An 18,628-nucleotide genomic window follows, 5' to 3' on the forward strand; every position below is an offset into this window, starting at 1 on the left:
ATCAAAGCAACCTTGTGTTGTTATATATAAATGGCAAAATTGATTAATTAAAAAAATAGTGTTATTTTATGGAGGTATGTGTTGGGTGTTGTGCTCAGGGGATCATACTATAGTAAAAACCCTCGATTATTTTGGAAGTTCTTCTGGCAATGTTAATCGATGTTAAGATATACAAAAATTAGCTGGGAAAAGTATTACAGTCCTCAAACACGAAACCTGGGTTATATCTTACATACACAATTTTATTTGTCTGATTTTATGCTGATTTACTTATGTGATTTCACGAGTGTTTAATGGATGTTTCAGGGATGTTAGTGTTTAGTTTTTGGGGTCAATACTGTTTAATTTGGACATTTTTCCGTATGTTTTCGTGACTGACAAAATGTGAATTGATCGTGTCAACTACTTACATAGATTTTCAACAATGTGCACGTAAACAAAACGATGACGGCTTTAATGTTGTGACGTTCATCTAACAAGCTGTATAATTAAGATGTTAAAAAAATTTGATTACAGCACGAGTAATAGTAGTTTAGACCTTGAACGTGAGGTTTGGCTGATATTATTAGACGTGAGTATCAGTATTTCATTGTTTTATGTGTTTCAAACTCTGTTCCAGTTTAGCACCTATCGGTCGTAAAGATTTGGGACATTTTTCTATCATTGGGTCATTCTTATTCGGTCAATCGTCGTATTTCCGTCGCGAGTTTCGCCAGCCATCCGAGGGTGCAGTGACTCGTGGAAATCGCTTTCCAAACCACTTACGCAATAGCGCTCTGCCGTGGAAATCCGAGTTATACGGGAAATTAGCGTCTTACGATACCATTCGGAGACGGCGGGGGTTGATCAACAAAAGGTGGATTTTTTCGTTCCTCTCCACGCCGGCCCGGGTTGGATAACTGCCTTGGCGAATTTGGAGTTATACAAGAAATTCGGAAGTTTCTTGGTAAAATTGTCCACCCTCCGGTCCATTTAAGACGCCCTTTCCGCGCCGTCTAACAATAAAGCCATCCCCGTTTCCACATGGTATCTGAGTCACCAGAAAAGCAGTAAAGGCGGGCCCCTTTCTCCCTTTTCCGGCCGTTTTCAGATCATCCGGATGCCTCCCGTTCCAAGCCTGACTCATCGCTATGGATTATCATCTAAACGACGACTGCGTTAACATGATATGAATTTTTATTTATGGAAGAATGTTATGCTGATTATGCTATAAACCCTGGGTGGTTCATCTCTCCCCAACTTCTTCCCAGAATTTTTTTACACCCCAATAATTTTTTAAAGTGAGGTCCGAAAGAATTTACATAAAAGTAATAACTATGATTATGATCGGATACATCACAACTTTTGTATTGGGTTGTCCGGAAAATAATGCAGGATTTTGGTATTAAACAAAAAAAAAGAAACTAGTTACTTTAAAGCAATGTTCTTTAATCAAAATAATTTCNTTAAAATCCTGCATTATTTTCCGGACAACCCAATATGTTCTTACTTTTCATTAATTCAAATTATTTTTTTATTTGACCTAATTTCTCAAGTTTTATTGCTAACTTTTAATAACTCAGTACAATTTATGCGTCCTTATCTCCTTATTAAACTTCTTTTGGTACACAGATGGAGCACAAGAAGGTAAGGTAGGAGTATTCGGTCCTGGAACCAAATACTCAGAACCCCTGGGAAAATACACCTGCATCTCCCAAGCTGCTGTCCACGCAATTGAGAGATTTAGTCAATTCAACTAGTTGACAAAAGAGTACAACAACAAGAACATAGCTGTCATGTCAGATGGCCAAGCAGCCATCAAACCACTAAGCTCAAATATCATTGGTTCAAAGATGGTGTTCAACTGAAAACCCAAACTAGGTACGGAGAACAATGTGAGCGTATGCTTGGTCCCAGGAAGTAGCAGTCAAGGGAGTAGAAGGCACCCTTGCTAGAAAATGATCTGCTACACAGCTAGTAGGTCTAAAACCCTCCTGTGGCATAGGAACCCACACTATCAAAGAGCGCCTCAAACAAAAGGATAAAAAGAAAATGAGGGAACACTGGAATTCACTCATTGGACACAAACAATCCAAGAACCACCTAACAAATTTCGGAAGAAAAGATGTGACAGAATGTATCAAAGGTAGCAGGAAAAAACTGCAAATCCTAACAGGATTGTTAACAAGGCCCTGCAAACTAAATGGACATTAGTGGTATATCCAGGACTGGAGTAATCCAAGACGGATGCAGATGCTGCAAAGAGGCAGAGGAGACACCAACACACCTATTAACAAACTGAGGTGCTACATTTGCTCGCAGGAGGAACTGTTTTGGGATGTACAATGTGACTGTAGAAGAAATTCAACCACTGTAACCGGGCATACTAATCATGTTCCTTGATGACCTAGGACTTACCGCTGTGCTAAAGGCACAGAACGGGGAATACAAGAGCTCTTAAATGGCGTAGTATATTACACCCCGTCTAATACATCTACATCTATCACCTTATTGGAATTTTGAAAATTTGTATTCAAATAATAGAACGTAAGCTCTGCCGTCCCACAATATTCGCCCACTTTGGAAGTTCTTGAAGCGTGAAAGTCCCGGTGCGCATGCGTATTCGAAAATCGCCTACACCGCGAAAAGTTTCCTTCAGAAATTAAGGGGGATGACGCAACGACTTAGCAATCCTGGATTTGCATATGTCCTGGGATCGGTCCCTGCGTTAATTCCTGTCCCGACCGGACTCTTAAGCCTTGCTTTTCAGCCGGGAGTCAACGACCCAGGTGACATCACAGACTGGCGGGTTTTCTACGATCCGTTCTGTTTTCTAAATTCATTAAATAGGCCGATGATAGTAATCGAACCTGGTTCGACGGTGAAAGTGGACGGACCGAGGACTCAATGCGTAAACAAGCGCTGCCGGCACTGAGACCCTGAGAAATGGTTGACTGAACTTTGAAGTGCTCTGCTTTTTATTAACTAAATCAGAATGGTTTATAAACCATATTCATTTTTTTATGAACTTCTGGACCTTAGTAGCTCGGAATCACCAAGAGTTAGGACAGAAAGAACGTACCAATTAAATAAATTGAGATCAATTTTTAACATTCACAAGGGTTAGAAAAATATCAAATTATAAAATATTTAATTCACTCTAATTGTAGAGTTATTAATTGGTGAAATTTTCTCTTGAGGTCAACGGGGTCATGGACCTGTATTTTAGATTTTTACGATTATTTTGGTCCGCCTACCCTTGCAATTTTCGTCTATCTCATCTTTCGTCTCTTTAGGTGGTGACATGACACACCAAAGAAGACCAAGTTGTTATGTCTACTACATAAATTATTCTAAACTTGGGCCCATTACCGACGATGAGAAGCAGAAATTCATCTGACATAATAAAATCTGCAAAAAAAGGCAGACCGAAATTTTCCGAAAAATTACATGTCCATGATTTACTAGAGAAAAAAAATAGCATAGCGACGACCATTATCAGTAGAGATCATAATACATTTTAAAAAAATGTTGAACGTATTATATGCGCCTGTATACTTAGTTGTAAATTTAGTTCTAATTTCTTTATTATAAATTTAAACAGCTCGTGTACGATTCGTCAAAAAAACAAACAGAATAAGCTTCCTTAGTGGACTGAACTTGAATTGCCGTTGTTTATAAGAGCGGTAAGCTGTTCATTACTAAGTTGTAGTCAATAAGCTATACAGTACTGGAGTCATATTATTAAATGTTAATACATTAGCATGAAAATTAACTAACAAAAAATCTATTTTTAAAACTAGCTAGTTGGGTTTATTTTCTTGTGACTTTTTAAATTGACCTATTACTTTTGAATCTTTCATATCTTAGAAATTGATAAATTAGGAAGTTTAAACCATTTTTTTTAAATTGGCCTTATGATCTTTGCATATTAGCCATGACGAATCTCTTATATATGTTGTTCAAATTGGGGGTTATCGGGAAAAAAGGGCCAGAGGCGACGGTGGGAATCGAACCCACGACCGCGGCGTGAGACTCTCTCATGCTAACCACTCGGCTACCGCGGTCCCCTAGATTAAACCATTTGAAATAGAAAATTGCCAAATTTGTTAAAATACCTTGGTTATTTCTCATAAAAAGAACCTTTTTGTTTTAAAAGAGAGGACAATTTGGAAGAAGAGGAAGAAGGAAGTTTTGGAAACCTCTAACGCTCAAACCGAAAAGAGAATCTGCACTTCTGCATTTTTTTTTTGGGGGGGGGAGCAATTTACCGAAAACAAAAAAACAAAATTTATGCCTGAGAATACAATTGACTTTTTGATTGGGTAGTAGATAATTAGAGGCATAATAAAATATGTTATTGGTTTAAAATGACAAAATATGAAAACTGGACTTAGAGTAATTTACTATGTAAAATGTAAAAAAAATCATTGTATTTAGTACAGAACGCCTGAATATATTAAGATAAAACACGAAATAACAGCAAAGCTAATTTTAAAATAACCATAATAGATTCGTTACTTTTCTTGTGACTTTTGTAGATCGTTCTATTAAGCTAGGCCTCTTTCCTTTTAAAGTAATTGAGAAATTAAGCTGTTTTCCTGATATTAAATTGAAACGGAATGAAAGTGATTTGAGGAAATAATCAGTAATTGGTCTTGTTATGAATTCATGTTGCTTATTCCAACACCGTTCCAGGCCGTCTACGCGAATGGGCCGTGCATAATGGACCGTGATGGTACGAAAGTCTCCTGGGCTATACTAAATGAACCCCGACAGATTTAACAAACCACGAAGAAACTGCAATCTCTTCGCGAAATTATTATAAGTGGGCGTAGTTTATTAGATTATTTATTCAAGCGGATCTGGCGCTGTACGAGTCCGGTTCCGTCTAATAAATAGTTGTAATATCCGCTAGAAATTTGTTTTACATGAACTAAATTACAATTTATACATCGCACATATGCTTATAAAAAATACATCGACAAGTTGTTTACAACCACTTATATTTATTGCTAGAAATTGAATTAACACCATTTGGCAATTGTTAACTTTATTCTTTGAAATCTGTCAGGTGTAAAATTATGGAAAGTTATTCAACAGGATTGGGAAAGAGTTAAATAACGAAACAAGTGTCATTGGATGACGGATTGATCATCAGTGGTAATTATATTACTGCAAATATTAGCTAAGCTAATTGGAAGTAAATTACAAATAAGAAACAAGTTTCACAATATTTTGAAGAAATTCACTAATTTTCGTGGTCCGCTTGACCAATTAATATCTTTCAATAAATTAAGGGTTTTAGTTGAGATAAAAAAGTCAATGTCACGAGCGAGATTCGAACCCACGACCTTCGGCTAGATACGCCGCTACTCTACCACCTGAGCTATCTCGACTTCGACCCACTCGGTCACTTCTACAACTTCCCATTTCAACCCCACCTTTTGAATTTTCCCTCCTTTTTGCCATTTTTCAAATGTCGTGTAATCTATTTGATTCTCGGCGTCAATTGAAATGGCCACGGAGAGCTTTAGTGAAGATATACTTCATTTTAACTTATTCAATTCACTAGTTTTCGTAGTCCGCTTGACCAATTAATATATTTCAATTAATTAAGGTTTTCGTTGAGATAAAAAAGTCAACGTCACGAGCGGGATTCGAACCCACGACCTTCGGCTAGATACGCCGCTACTCTACCACCTGAGCTACCGTGACTTCAATCCACTCGGACCCTCAATCCAAATTCTTGAATGAAAAGATTTTCTAGAATAATGCCAATTCCTAAACCCTTTTTATGCCATGATGCTCAAGAGTCAATGATGAATCTGACGATTTTTTTAAAATTAACAATAAACAGGAAGAAGCAATAAGCCATGGCCAGAAATAATGTGATTCATTATTACATAAAAGCTCAAAAATTTAGATTATTATGGGACTTTTCTTCTGTATTTCTTTGAGGTTAATATATCTCGTCCACTTATAAAGCTGTATCAAAATATAGAGATTAATTAGACGTTGGGTGTCGCGGACAAGGGGTCATACCACGTTACAATACATTTTTCGTACTATAGTCAATTAAAAACCATGGGATTCGAACCCAGAACCGCTAGCGTGTCATTCTTGTAAACAGTATTTACTGGAAGGGGGAGTACCGCAGGGCATCGTACTTGGACCGATACTTTATTTCCTCTACATAGGTGATATCCACCATCCTTGCATCCTCTGCCGACGGAACAGATGTGCTATCCTCTCATCCAGATTACACAATTGCTTCGGAGGTTCTCCGGGCACATGTTTTGAAATTTTGCAAATAGCCGAAGGAGCAAACACACATGAATCATAATGAAAGCAAAAGCACCCACATATCACTCACCCTTCGAAGACCTCAATAACACTCCCTCCCAAAAACACACTACTATAACGACAGGAGATAAAGAACCAATTCAGACTACAGTGCAGACTAAACAAACAAAATTATTTTTGTACAAGACAATACTAAAACAAATCTGGACGTACGGACTAGAACAGTGGGACCTTCCAACATCCGGTGAATATAGTCCACACTACGTCTGTAACATCACCCCACAATGACCTCAAAATCCCTCGCAAAAAATAACCTCAAAACACTTTCCACTTTCTTCTCACCCCAAACGAATTGCAATTCTTCTCCAATAGAAACCATCCTTATAATCCCACCATCCGACTGAAGAAGACGGCCTCGCGTATATTGGGAGAAATACAATGGTAATAAATATCTGTTATAAATTGTGTAATAACTATATTAAATTTTAAAAACGTATAATCAAGTACATATAAACATTTTTTTCTTTTTAAAGTTAAATAAGTGCTGAATTACCCACCACGGTAGAAGTAAGAAAGATAAAAAGTCCGACTTGGCATTATTAATGACGATGCTGTAAAATTTTCATCGTCAGCAAATTTTTTTGATTATCGAACCGTTTATATTGAGAGGCAATCAGTTATGCCCGCCGGCTTACTTAAGTTTTCACAATTTTTCCATCGGCAGCTTATTCGCTGAACTGGTGATAATTGATGGACAAATAAAAACATGATATTTGAACTTCTGCAATGGTTACGTTATTTGAAAAAAAATTGCAAGATTGAACGGCACTTTGAGACCCTCGCTTTTATTAATATTTATTCTTCAGTTTTTCGTGCAGTGCAACAATAGAAAATCGCATCATGGAGGAAAAACATTTCGATTTGGTAGGCTTTGTTTCCCAATTGGCTGTTTACACCGGCGCACGTGGCACATTTCCTTTCGTCTCGTTCTCAACCACCTAGACGTTTCGATATCTTGTAATTTGCTTTTCAACCGAGGCGTATGAGAAAGCGTGATTCGTCGGAAGCGAGACGCCTAAAAAAAGGTGTTCCTCATCTCTACAGTATAATTTTCTCAGGTACACCCGAAAACGTTAAAAACCCCTCTGCAATTAGCCCAAACTGAACAAATCGGCCTTCTAGAAATGGAGTAATTTATTTCCAAATTGTCCTGAACCTCGGATCCGTTTTGCTGATTTTTTTTACGTTCGATTTGACACGGCGTTTTGTCAAAAAAGTTTATTTAGCATGTAATTGCTTTAATGGCTGAATGAAGAAGTCCATAATTTCTTTTCCAGTCCTTCCAAGACGAGATATTCTGCTAATATTAACATGTAATTTGCCACTGTAATTGTATTAATAGCGATTTAATCAATATAATTTCGTTTTAATTTAAGAATAATCACCATTCCAAGAATGATATTTTTTTACGTTCACGGACAGCGTTTAGGTAACATAAACAAATCATACTACAGTACACTCTCATTATCCGCGGATAATAGGAAACACCTCGCTTGCAGGCTTCGAAGAATTTTCTTCTATCTGCATACCAATCAGACACATTCTGTATAACGTGTGCCTGTTATTGTTGTTTATGAACTTAAGTACAGGTCATTCAGGTATGTTTCAAAAATAAACATAAAATTTACGGTAACAAACAAAAAGTTTATTCCATTCAGGAAAAAGATAAAGTACATGTATCCACCTGTGCACTACATACATCAACATGTATCCACCTGTGCACGACATAGAAACAAATAAAAATAAATTATTAACGGCCTAAAAACGATAAAACTTATAAACAAGATAAATAAAATCCCACAGTTAGAAGGAGTTGGAGATAGATAGATAGATATACTTTATTAAATGAAAAAATTTAGAGTTAAAAAAACAGTACTATTATGGCATGGTATTAAAACCGTCAGCCAGAGTTCGGAGTGCATTACTATCCCAAGAATATGCATAATTATATAATTATAAGAAAAGGAGAATTTAAAATATCAACTTCAGAGGTTACAATTATTTACAGGATTTTCAAATTACAAGGTTGAATTGCGATAAACTTTGAAAATAATAAAAATGACACTTCAAAGAACAAAAGGATTCCAACTTACAAAGGGTCCCCCACAGGCAAACAGAATTCGCATTTAGAAGCCCACAAACTAGAAATTATATGTATTAAGACAAACAGAACAAAATAAAAAAACAAAAGACAAACAAAAAAGAAACAAAATAAGACGAACAGAATATTAATTCCCTACATTCCAATGTATTCATATCTGTAAAACCAGGCTTTCCGAGCAAAATCAACAAGACCCCGGCAATCGGAGCCGTTCAGAAGGGCTATGAGCTCTTCCCTCGTCAGAAAACCCTTACCCACATACAGATACCTCAATTCGTTCAGGACCGAGCATCTAGCGAGAAAATGAAATGCATCCTCACGATCACCTGAGTTGCATAGAGAGCACACTGCAGTGGCAGGAGTACTCCCAACCCAAGGCCTGAAATTCAGGAACAACAACTCCCCTCGAATTTTAAACCACCAGCGGAAAAAAGAGAACGGAACATCATTTGCTGGAGCAGAAAAAACATTGCAAGGAGTTAGGGAATGATTCAACTCCTTGTAGAGTTGGAATCTATTTGAGTCCACGGCACGAGAAATACAACTCTCTCGATGACGAGCCCCCATAACATGAAGAAGATTGGAAAACATTTCAGATCACGCTGCTAAATTATCCAAAGAGAACCGAGCCACATTATACCTCTCCGCAAGAGAATTCCAGGATCTGAACCAGGATATGTTACCCTTAATAACTTCAAGTGATGAAATTTTTGCCAGGCGAGATGGAGATGAGTTAGCTAAGTATGCACTTTCGTCCTTCTCAAAGAACATCGCTATAACAGGCTACTTTCTTTGGTTTTTCAACTGCAGGAAATTTTGTTGAGGAGGGTACATTGATTGTGATGTTTTAGATTGATGCATCGTTCATATTCTATGATTTTATCGGTCAACTTTTGTGCTAATCGAAAGATTAGATACATTCCTATTTTTTGCCAATTTTATACTTTTATTCATCCTTTTCTGTGGTAGATTTGATTCATACTCATTACCTCTCTCCTCTAGAACTATACTAGGGAGGCAACCGCGGATGAATGAATGCTCGGATAACGACACGCTACTGCACATAGTAGTTGTATTCATGATCTTTGTGTTAACCCTGTTAAATCTGTTAGGTCGTGTTAGATCGCGAAAATTGATGACGTAAGACGTAAGAATGGGCTAGTTAACATTGCTCGATCTAACAGGGCAGGGCCAATCGTAGATGTTAGGTCGAAAATAGCAAACATTGCTATCCGTTAGGGCGTAGGGAACCTACATGGTAGCCATAAATTTAACAACTGGTTTTTGTTTACATGTATTTTTATTCTTAAATACGCATTAATTAATCAGACGTTAGGATACAAATTAGGTATGTCGGCACGAATTGAATCGTGTCATGTGTTAGTACTTTTTGGGTGCACAGATAGCATTTTGAATGAGAGAGTTTATTAATTTTCCTTTTTTATTAACTTCTGGTATCATACAATTTAACCCAAAAGAAACAACAACAAATCTTCAAGGACTGTTATAGCTTTATTTTCGGTTCAACCAATCGCCACGCGCAGCATTGCGGAAAAAATAACGTTTAACATGCTAAGAAAAGAATGGGTCGTTCACGATCTTACTGGACATTTCTCTATTCCAGTTAACACGAGTTAACACCTTACAAACATCGTGAATATTCCTAGTATAGTGTTACGTTTTTATAATTTTCTCCTTTTTATAATTTTTTATTTAACGTCTTAAAGTATTGCCAACGATTCACTGCGAACTTTTCCGGCGTTTGGATCTACTGGATTTCGTGGTCTGAAAAAAAAGACGAAATTTTAAACACTTATCTACAAGTTTGCTAATAGGGTCTCATCCCCATGTATAGGATGTGCCCAAAAATAACTGATGTGTTCAAAGCGTTAACGTTGATTTTTTTGGGGTGTGAGTGGTTTTGACGTTCGACTCCCGAAGATAACTTGAACAAACAACTTACTCGACAGGAAATCAGTAGTTTAATTGAAGGGATATCGGAATTATTTTCAAGGTTAAAGTGTATGTATCATTTCATTAGATAAACGTGTCAATATGTCAGTAACCAACAACATTTCTATCATTCTTGATATTTCACGTCATTATTATTAATAATATTAGCTATGATCTCTTTGTCTTTCACCAATTCTTACGAGAATCGAGGTGATTTTCAAAACAAAACCCCAATATGTTTCAGAGTTTCAAACTATTGATACCTAAATAAACTCCCTCAACCTTCTTCCAGATCATCATTTTTCAACATTCGACAACCACCTGCGCGTGGTCGACCACATACACTTGAGCGTAAACGAACTGCTATGGGTCTTTCTTGGCGTGACACGTTTGATCGTATGGCATAAGGGTCTCCTTTATAAATTAATACGTGTCAGTGTGGTCGGACCAATCTTGTACGTCATCTTAACTGAGATGACCTGACTATACCCTCTACCCTCTTAGCTTCTTTTACCGACAACCGTGCAATGCTCTGATTCTGATCCCGGAATTCCTCGGATGAGATCCATGGACAGGTGTCTGGCGCCTTAACATAAATGGAAACAAATGCACCTTACATTGCTTTTACCCTCTGAAACACCCTCAATAACACCCCTATAATTGACTGTGTACGCCTAGCTTGATATCTAACTCGGAACCGACACGCACGAACGAAACGACAAGAATTAAACATAATCTTCGGACTGCTATACACATTATTATAAATAACATCAAACTTATCAACAAAAACCAAACTAACACATAAGCCCCTACTGAAACCGATTTGGGCATAGGTATGGAACTATCGGGCACGACTATGTCCTTCTGTTCCGAAGTCCTCAAAAGCATTGACACCCTCCCCAGGACAATTTCAACACTGCCCATCACAATGACCTCCAAATACCCTTCGTTAAGAACTTAATCCACGATAAATTGTCCACATTCCATGAAAACTAACCTCACGTCTTAACCCATTAGCCGATCCATGTCCAACATTACCTACCCCTACATAACCCAGTAAGACGACTTATGACAGCAAGACGGAAATGGGACCCCGGGAAGTACTTACGATAAGTACATTCGAACGTAACTATTCTAAAATCTGTGAAAGCATCGATAGTTGCTGGCTCCCCTCAGGACATGCTGATAATAAAATCGTATTGTATCTCATTATATAATGTATGTATATAGTTCATTAGATTTCGTGGTCCAATTGACTAAATAACATCTTTCTATTAATTAATCTTTATGTAAGGTATTGGTTGAGATGAAAAATGGCAAAAATGAGGGAAAATTCGAAAGGTTGAGTTATGAATGGGAGTTGGTGTCCGAGTGGATAGAACTCACGATAGCTCAAGTGGTTGAGCAGCGGCGTATTTAGCCGAAGGTCGTGGGTTCGAATCACACTCGTGACACTGACTTTTTTCTCAACTAAAAACCTTAATTAATTGAAAGTTACAAGTTATATTTTTCTTTGAAGTCTGCGGGGTGATAAACCTGAAGTTTGGTCTGGGACGATTTCAATTATTCAGTTCGGCCAATCTCGCATTGTTGGCCTTTTCACAATCTTCAGTGATTGATTGGTGATAACTATTCCCAATGGAAGACAGTATATCAACATATCAACCATTGTCAGGAACTCAGCATTGGATATGACGAAATGTCGAAATATACATACAATTTATCTGTACTATATATTCATTCAGTTTATCCAGGGTCACATGAATTACTTATGTTTTGTAGGTAATATTGTTAGTTTGATTTGATCAGGCGTGCCGCAACATTATATCTTCTTCGGAGTTAGTCACAGCACTAAAAACCGAGGATGGAAGGACCAGGGTAGAATGCCTATACCTACTATTATTCTCGGACAATCTAGTTTTGCTGTATCAGGCCGGTGAAGTGGCTCATTCGTCGGGGTGCTCGACCGTATGTTCTCGCCCGACGCATTTTTTGGTGGCTAACTGCCTAGCTTTGGTGCCCTTGGGTTGAACGGTTGGTTGGCCCCTGGTCGAGCGTTTAACCGGCATTTTTATGGCCAGTTAATGTGCCAATACAGTCTATGCCCAAGGCGATTTCTTAATAATTCAAATGGCTTTTACCGGCTTTAATTCGGAAGCAACTTTCTCTCTGACCCGACTCATTTATCGATACCTTCCGGTTTGAAAGATTTGGATCCTTGGGAATTAATTAGCGAATGGTTTTCTTAAAACCTTTCTCCAACACCAATGACTATTACATTTAGCTAAAATCTACTTCTTTGTTAAGCGACATTGTCATCATGCTTGTAAGACCAGTTTCCATTCATTTATTTTCATTTTATAAATACAACTGCGAAATGGTTTGCTGGATGTAATCTCTCGTTAGGATTTGCAAATATAAACCACCTATGCTATGAATGACTATAAAATATCAACAGAACGATTATTTTTTCTTAATGAAATAACCATTTAATGAGAGTGACAATTTGTGTAACCCCCCTCTCAATCCTATTATTATTCCAGCAAATTTCTCCCCTTTGACCCTGTAATATTTAATCGCATCAAAATTTCATCGGATGAAAGGAGCATGTAATCACTCTTGTTACAACATTCCCAAGAGCTTTATCAATTTAAATAAACACACACGCAATTAACTGACGATTATTTCCTTTTTTGGTCGTTAAGGCCTGCTTGATTCTATTTAATCATTGGATTTGTTCTTGTTGTTTTGGAATTCAAGCGATGTGATTCATCCTTATTTGTCTTTAGTTTACTTTTAGCGCAGGGAGTTTCAACTTTAAGTCCATCTGCTTTGGGTGGAACCGTCGTACGACTCGAGCAATCGTAGCCCGAGAGGTGAATGACTTTTATGACACAAACTGGATTAATCAAGTGGTTCGGTTTAGGGGAAAAAAAGAAAATGAAAAATCGGTTAGTTTATTTTATAGGGACCTCCTCGGTACTGCCCAATGGGCTTCCTCGTTAAAACCGGCCGTCTACAGGCCATTCCACCTGTTTTGCCCGGCTTAGAAAAATAAGTCGAACTTTCTTTTATATATTTTCGAAAGGGCTGTCGTCCGGTTGCGCCAAGTAGCTCATCGACGATTGCGCAACGGACGCCTTTTTAAAATTTATTATGTAACGGCTAATTTTCAAATTTGTCAAACCAATTAGAACGGGGTTTTCATCAGATTTGTTCTCGTCGTCGGGTATTTTCTCTTGTTTTGCACCCGCTGGATTATTAATGGGCCAGAAGATGGTGACCCCCTTTCGACAATGACGATTGTTAAAGGATCGTATTTCTAGGCTGGATTGTTTTCAGAAAACAAGGAAATAATGTAAATTGGACCGATTCGGTTTTTTTTTTTTACTTTGCGACGTATCAAAATAGAACGTGGAGGACGACACAAAGTACGGAAATAATCGATGATAAAGTACAGGCAATTTGATCAAATTAGCCATCTCTTTCATTCCTTTTATCCTGGAAGGCTTTCATACAGATCATTAAAATCATGTGATCATTTTAAAAATTCCTGTTAAATCCAAAATTCTGCTGATAAACCAATCGTAAATTAGGAGATGTGCCTCAGCGATAAAAATAAAATAAAATTATTCAAAACTAAAGTACTAAAAATATCTGTAAATACATAAAGTTCAATATGTATCGATGTATCGCCTTCAACAAAATGATATGAAAATACCAACAATGCAACACACGTTATAAGTAACATTTTTCTGATATTATGTCCAAATTTAAAATAATATGCTTTCGTTTAATCCACTTTATTTGTTTTGTTTTTCTACCAAATATTATAAAAAGTATTGTTCGAGTTCAACTAATGATAGGAAGTTATGTTATGAATAATAAATGACACCTGGTAAAACGCCAATTGTTTGACCAATATAATAAAATATAATTTAAAATAAATGCCAAGTGTCACTGGACCACAGCGTTCAGTTTTCATAAATCAAACTTGAATACTACAAATCAACTTTAACGATATAAAACGACTATCGTGGACTTAAAAAGAATAAAAGACCATATAAAATTAATATGGTATAAACTTTGAACAAAACGTTTTTGTATTTTCGTGGTATTTAACTCTTCAATTAAATCAAATTTGATTATCGTATTATCAAATACATCCATTACAACCCTTATAAGACTGTTATTTCAGGTATCAAATTAAATGTCCCAACGTTCATAAATTTTACAACCGAAAAGTTGAAGGAATATTTAGTGTAACTTACTCCGATTAATTAATAGACACTACTATAAAATCAGGTCCTTATCTCATATTTTTAATATACGAGTATAATTTTCTGTCAAGCGAACAAACGTGAAACAAATGTGAAAATCTGTACAAACAATGTCGAAATGAAAACACAATTTTCACCTATGAAAACACTTAACTTATGTTTGGTAAGTGCTGGAGAAAAATACATAAGATTCCACCTGGAATACTAATATGATTAAGCTGTGAGTTTTTCTCTTGTCTGTGGGGGATGTACGAGCTATTTGGTTGTTACGGATCATTTTGCCCAGGCTACTTAAGCTGTTTTGGTCTGTGAGACGCATTTGGCTTCTCCCTATTTTCTATAGGCGTTTTATAAAAAAAATGTTTTATGATTATTACATATTTATGGAGAAATGTCATCAAATTTTCATAGACCCCACCACTGAAGATAGCATGTAACCGAATCCCGTCTCAAAGACGAAATTATGCGACGAGAGGCGAAATAACCGGCAACGATTAAACTACAACTAATATTTCTAGTTCCTAGGCCAGTAAAGCAATATACTACTTTCAAATAATAAATTCAATAGTAAATACTTAATACCGATGCACTTTCACCAATTCAACTAATATTACCCACGAACTTTCTTCCAATATTTCACGAAAACTAAAAGGTAGCAATTAAGATTTCAAAAACTTCGTGTGCTTATTAGGTCCATGACGTGTTCGTTCCATGTAAGCGTATGATTCCGATTATGGAGCTTTTGCAGCTATTTAATAAAATTTCACGATCAAAAGCCTTAATTTGTCAGTGAAAGGAGAAAGCAAATATAGTTTGGTCGTTTCCGATCATTTCGGCCGAGCGTCTTGCCATCTTCAGTTCAGTCCTTGGTATGATATGAGGACCAAAACTAACATGTTACTCAGAATAAAATGATCAAAAAAGGTCAAACTAAAGGTTCATGACCCAACAGATTTTCAAGAGGAATTCTCCCGATATAATTTCTGAGGCAATATTTATTTAAAATGTCGATATGTCGAGGTTTTATTGTTGAAAAGAACGACATATTTCACAATATTTAACTACCGAAAACTTGGCTAGTTTGGCCATGGGTTTTACTGTGAGCTGGTTCTTCGAGCACGAATTGGAGCAGATCGTCAATAAATCGAATGAATTTCAAATGAAACCTGTTTTACATTTGGACCGATCCTGCTCGCTGGAGATTAATCACCTATTTATTTACCGGTTTAGTAAGAGTAAGAGTGTATAATTATTGAGACTGGACACTCGGCGTCCTTCGGCCCGAATCACCTGTAGATTTAAAAAAAAAAAATCAAAGATGATATTTTGTCGTCCGATCTAATTCATCCCAGCCGATCGGGAACCGAGTCTTATCTCAGATTCTACATACTACAATTAACTGCGGAATTGTGGAAAATAGTGGAATAATTTGATTAAACGGATATAAATGTCCACGTCTAGGTGTGGATCTAGATAAAAACGGTCAAAAGGGATTAAAGATGGTAAAGATGGTTGTGTTTGTGTTAAAAATTAATTCATGAAACATTAACAACTTGAATCATTGCGACAATTGAGTGATTTCATAAATCAATAATGCCTTATCAAACAATCAAAAATTGACTATCTGTTAACAAGAAATGCCATCTAATAAACCTCCAGGTCTATTTTTTCACAGGAAGTTACAAAGGAAGTATTCGGCGAAAATGATTAAAAATGATAATATAAACGATAAAATGATAATATAACAATTAAAGATAAATTAATAGTATGTCGGTGACCATTCCCCTTTATATTCTTCAATAAGTTATTTAGTCATTTTTTCAATTTACACCAAATTTATTTTATTCATTTTATTATTGTATGTTATTTTTTGATATTTTTATATTATTATTTTTCGTGATAAGCATGTTGTATATGGGTTCAGTTTCAACTAGCTATACAATATTATCAACAAATTACAACACTCGAAGTCAGAATTACGTAAAATATAAACAATAATTATTCAAATATGTAAAACGAATGCAAGGCCGATAAACGTATTTGAACAACTTAATTTCTATCTGAGCTAATTTTTGATAAAGGCAAACTTTTAAATCTTATTGTTTATAAAACGACCTGTTTGTTCTGCCCTAATGCATTGCCGCTATTTAGGTTTGCACAGTAACAATGGCCCAGCATTTTTAAGGACATACATTTACATATCATTTAGTACATCACCCAACCAGACTCACCTTCCTGCCTGCAAGGATACTAAAATAAATTAATTACGCGAAAGTGTTTACAATGCTTTATTTAGCATCATATGGGTTTTATGTTAATTGGATCGTTATCCTCAGAACAGTAAAAAATAAATTGGAAGATACTATGTGCTACAGTATGACAGTCTTGTTAAAGCGTGTAAATGTAAATAGAAAATACTTATTGTAAGAAACCATTAGCTTCAAGGTAAACAACCACTGATATGACCGGGTAATCTTAGCTCATGCTTCGCCTCGCCCAGTATCCTTTCTGGAGAATTTTCTTGTGACCATAGCAGGTCCGGGGTGAGCAAGGCACTCGAGCTTTACAATGTCAATGTTTTGATTAAGAAAGTAATCAAATCATGATTCTATCGTGAGTCTGGATGGACGGTGAGTCGGAAGGGAAAAAAATTAATGATGAATAAAACAACGTAATAGTAGGCGCGAAAAAAATCTATTCGGTGATAGATATTAGGGTATCTGACCTGTTTGAGACCATCAAGCCTCCCCATGGATTTGGATCCTTGGAGGGGTGCGGACACTTCGAGCCGCCTGCCCCTCAGCTTCTCGATCCTCCTTTTGCTCCTGGGCTTTTTCTCGAGGCCGACCGCGTCTTCGGGCTCGGACTGGATCTCCCTGAATTCTTCCTTGAGGCTTCTCCTGGCGGCGGGACTCTTGGCGGGCCGCCGCCTCCCGGGCTTGGGGGACGACCGCGGGGACGTTACCGGGCTCAGGCTCTGCAGTCTTTGCACCAATTGACCGAACATCATCACATCACACAAATCCGACGACAGTACGCGTCCGAGACCTGTATCCGACTGAGGAGCTAGAAGAGAGGAAAAACTACTCGGACCAGTCCTGGCCCCCTCCTCGTGTGTACAAACATCCCCACTAGGACTCTTGCTACCTCTTGCTCTCCTGGTACCCGACTCATTAGAGCGATTATATTCCGCCTCCTATTCTCCTTTTTCCTACCTCTTCTTCACCTTCTCTTTCTTCTTCTTCGGACTTTTTTCTCTCCGCCTCCTTTCCTCTATTTTTCCCTCCGGAGCGGCCGACCCGCCCGACCTCCCCGGCCGGTCTCTCCACTACGTAATATTTTATTTTAAAAGACTCGGTCTCCTCTGGACGTTCCCTTCATAAATCATATTATGTACTATGATATCCAAGGATGTTACAAAACCATGCAATTTATTTATACACTCAATTTTAGCGAATTCCTTCTATAATTGAGAAAATAACTACAAATACTATTACTCATGGAACACAACCCACCACGTCCTAACCATAAATCCAACTTCTTCGCAAATTTTTCCTTAAATCCTCGGTTAAGAACTCAATAATCTAAGTTTTGATATTACAAAAAAAGCCGTCAGTACCTACAAAGTTTTGTATATATATGTTAATTTTATTACATTAAATTGTGAGATACTGTGTTGAGATCTATGAGGTGATAAACTTGAGGTCATCTTAATTTCCTGGTCTGCCTATCTTCGACTGTCCGTTAACCAGTTGGTCCACAGACAGGATTTGGCACTTTATTTCAGTAATACGAAAAAGTAAACCCATAACAAAATATCACACGGTACAACCACCGAAGATGGTGCAATGACACGTTTGGCAGAAAAAAAGCAGCGAAAATATGCAGAAAAAAGGTTCAATTTAATAAATTCTTGGTGAATGATAAATAACACAGTATGGTTGATTTC

General features: G+C 37.0%; 1 protein-coding gene across 2 annotated transcripts in view; it reads right to left on the reverse strand.

The window, feature by feature from the left end:
• LOC106674422 (rho GTPase-activating protein 20-like) overlaps positions 1-18,628 on the reverse strand; it is a 424,732-nt gene that overhangs the window by 255,335 nt on the left and 150,769 nt on the right. Inside the window, exon 1 of one of the 2 annotated variants that reach the window (XM_014407126.2) lies at positions 17,405-17,737. The exons of the other annotated variant lie outside the window; for it this stretch is intronic. Coding sequence (XP_014262612.1) covers positions 17,405-17,689 — 285 coding nt within the window. The 5' untranslated portion in view covers positions 17,690-17,737. Of the gene's footprint in view, positions 1-17,404; positions 17,738-18,628 lie in introns of those variants that run through there. 2 annotated transcript variants of the gene reach the window in all.

Source organism: Cimex lectularius, unplaced genomic scaffold (genome assembly GCF_000648675.2).
Source record: "Cimex lectularius strain Harlan isolate CLEC.00 unplaced genomic scaffold, Clec_2.1 scaffold24, whole genome shotgun sequence".
Taxonomy (NCBI): domain Eukaryota; kingdom Metazoa; phylum Arthropoda; class Insecta; order Hemiptera; family Cimicidae; genus Cimex; species Cimex lectularius.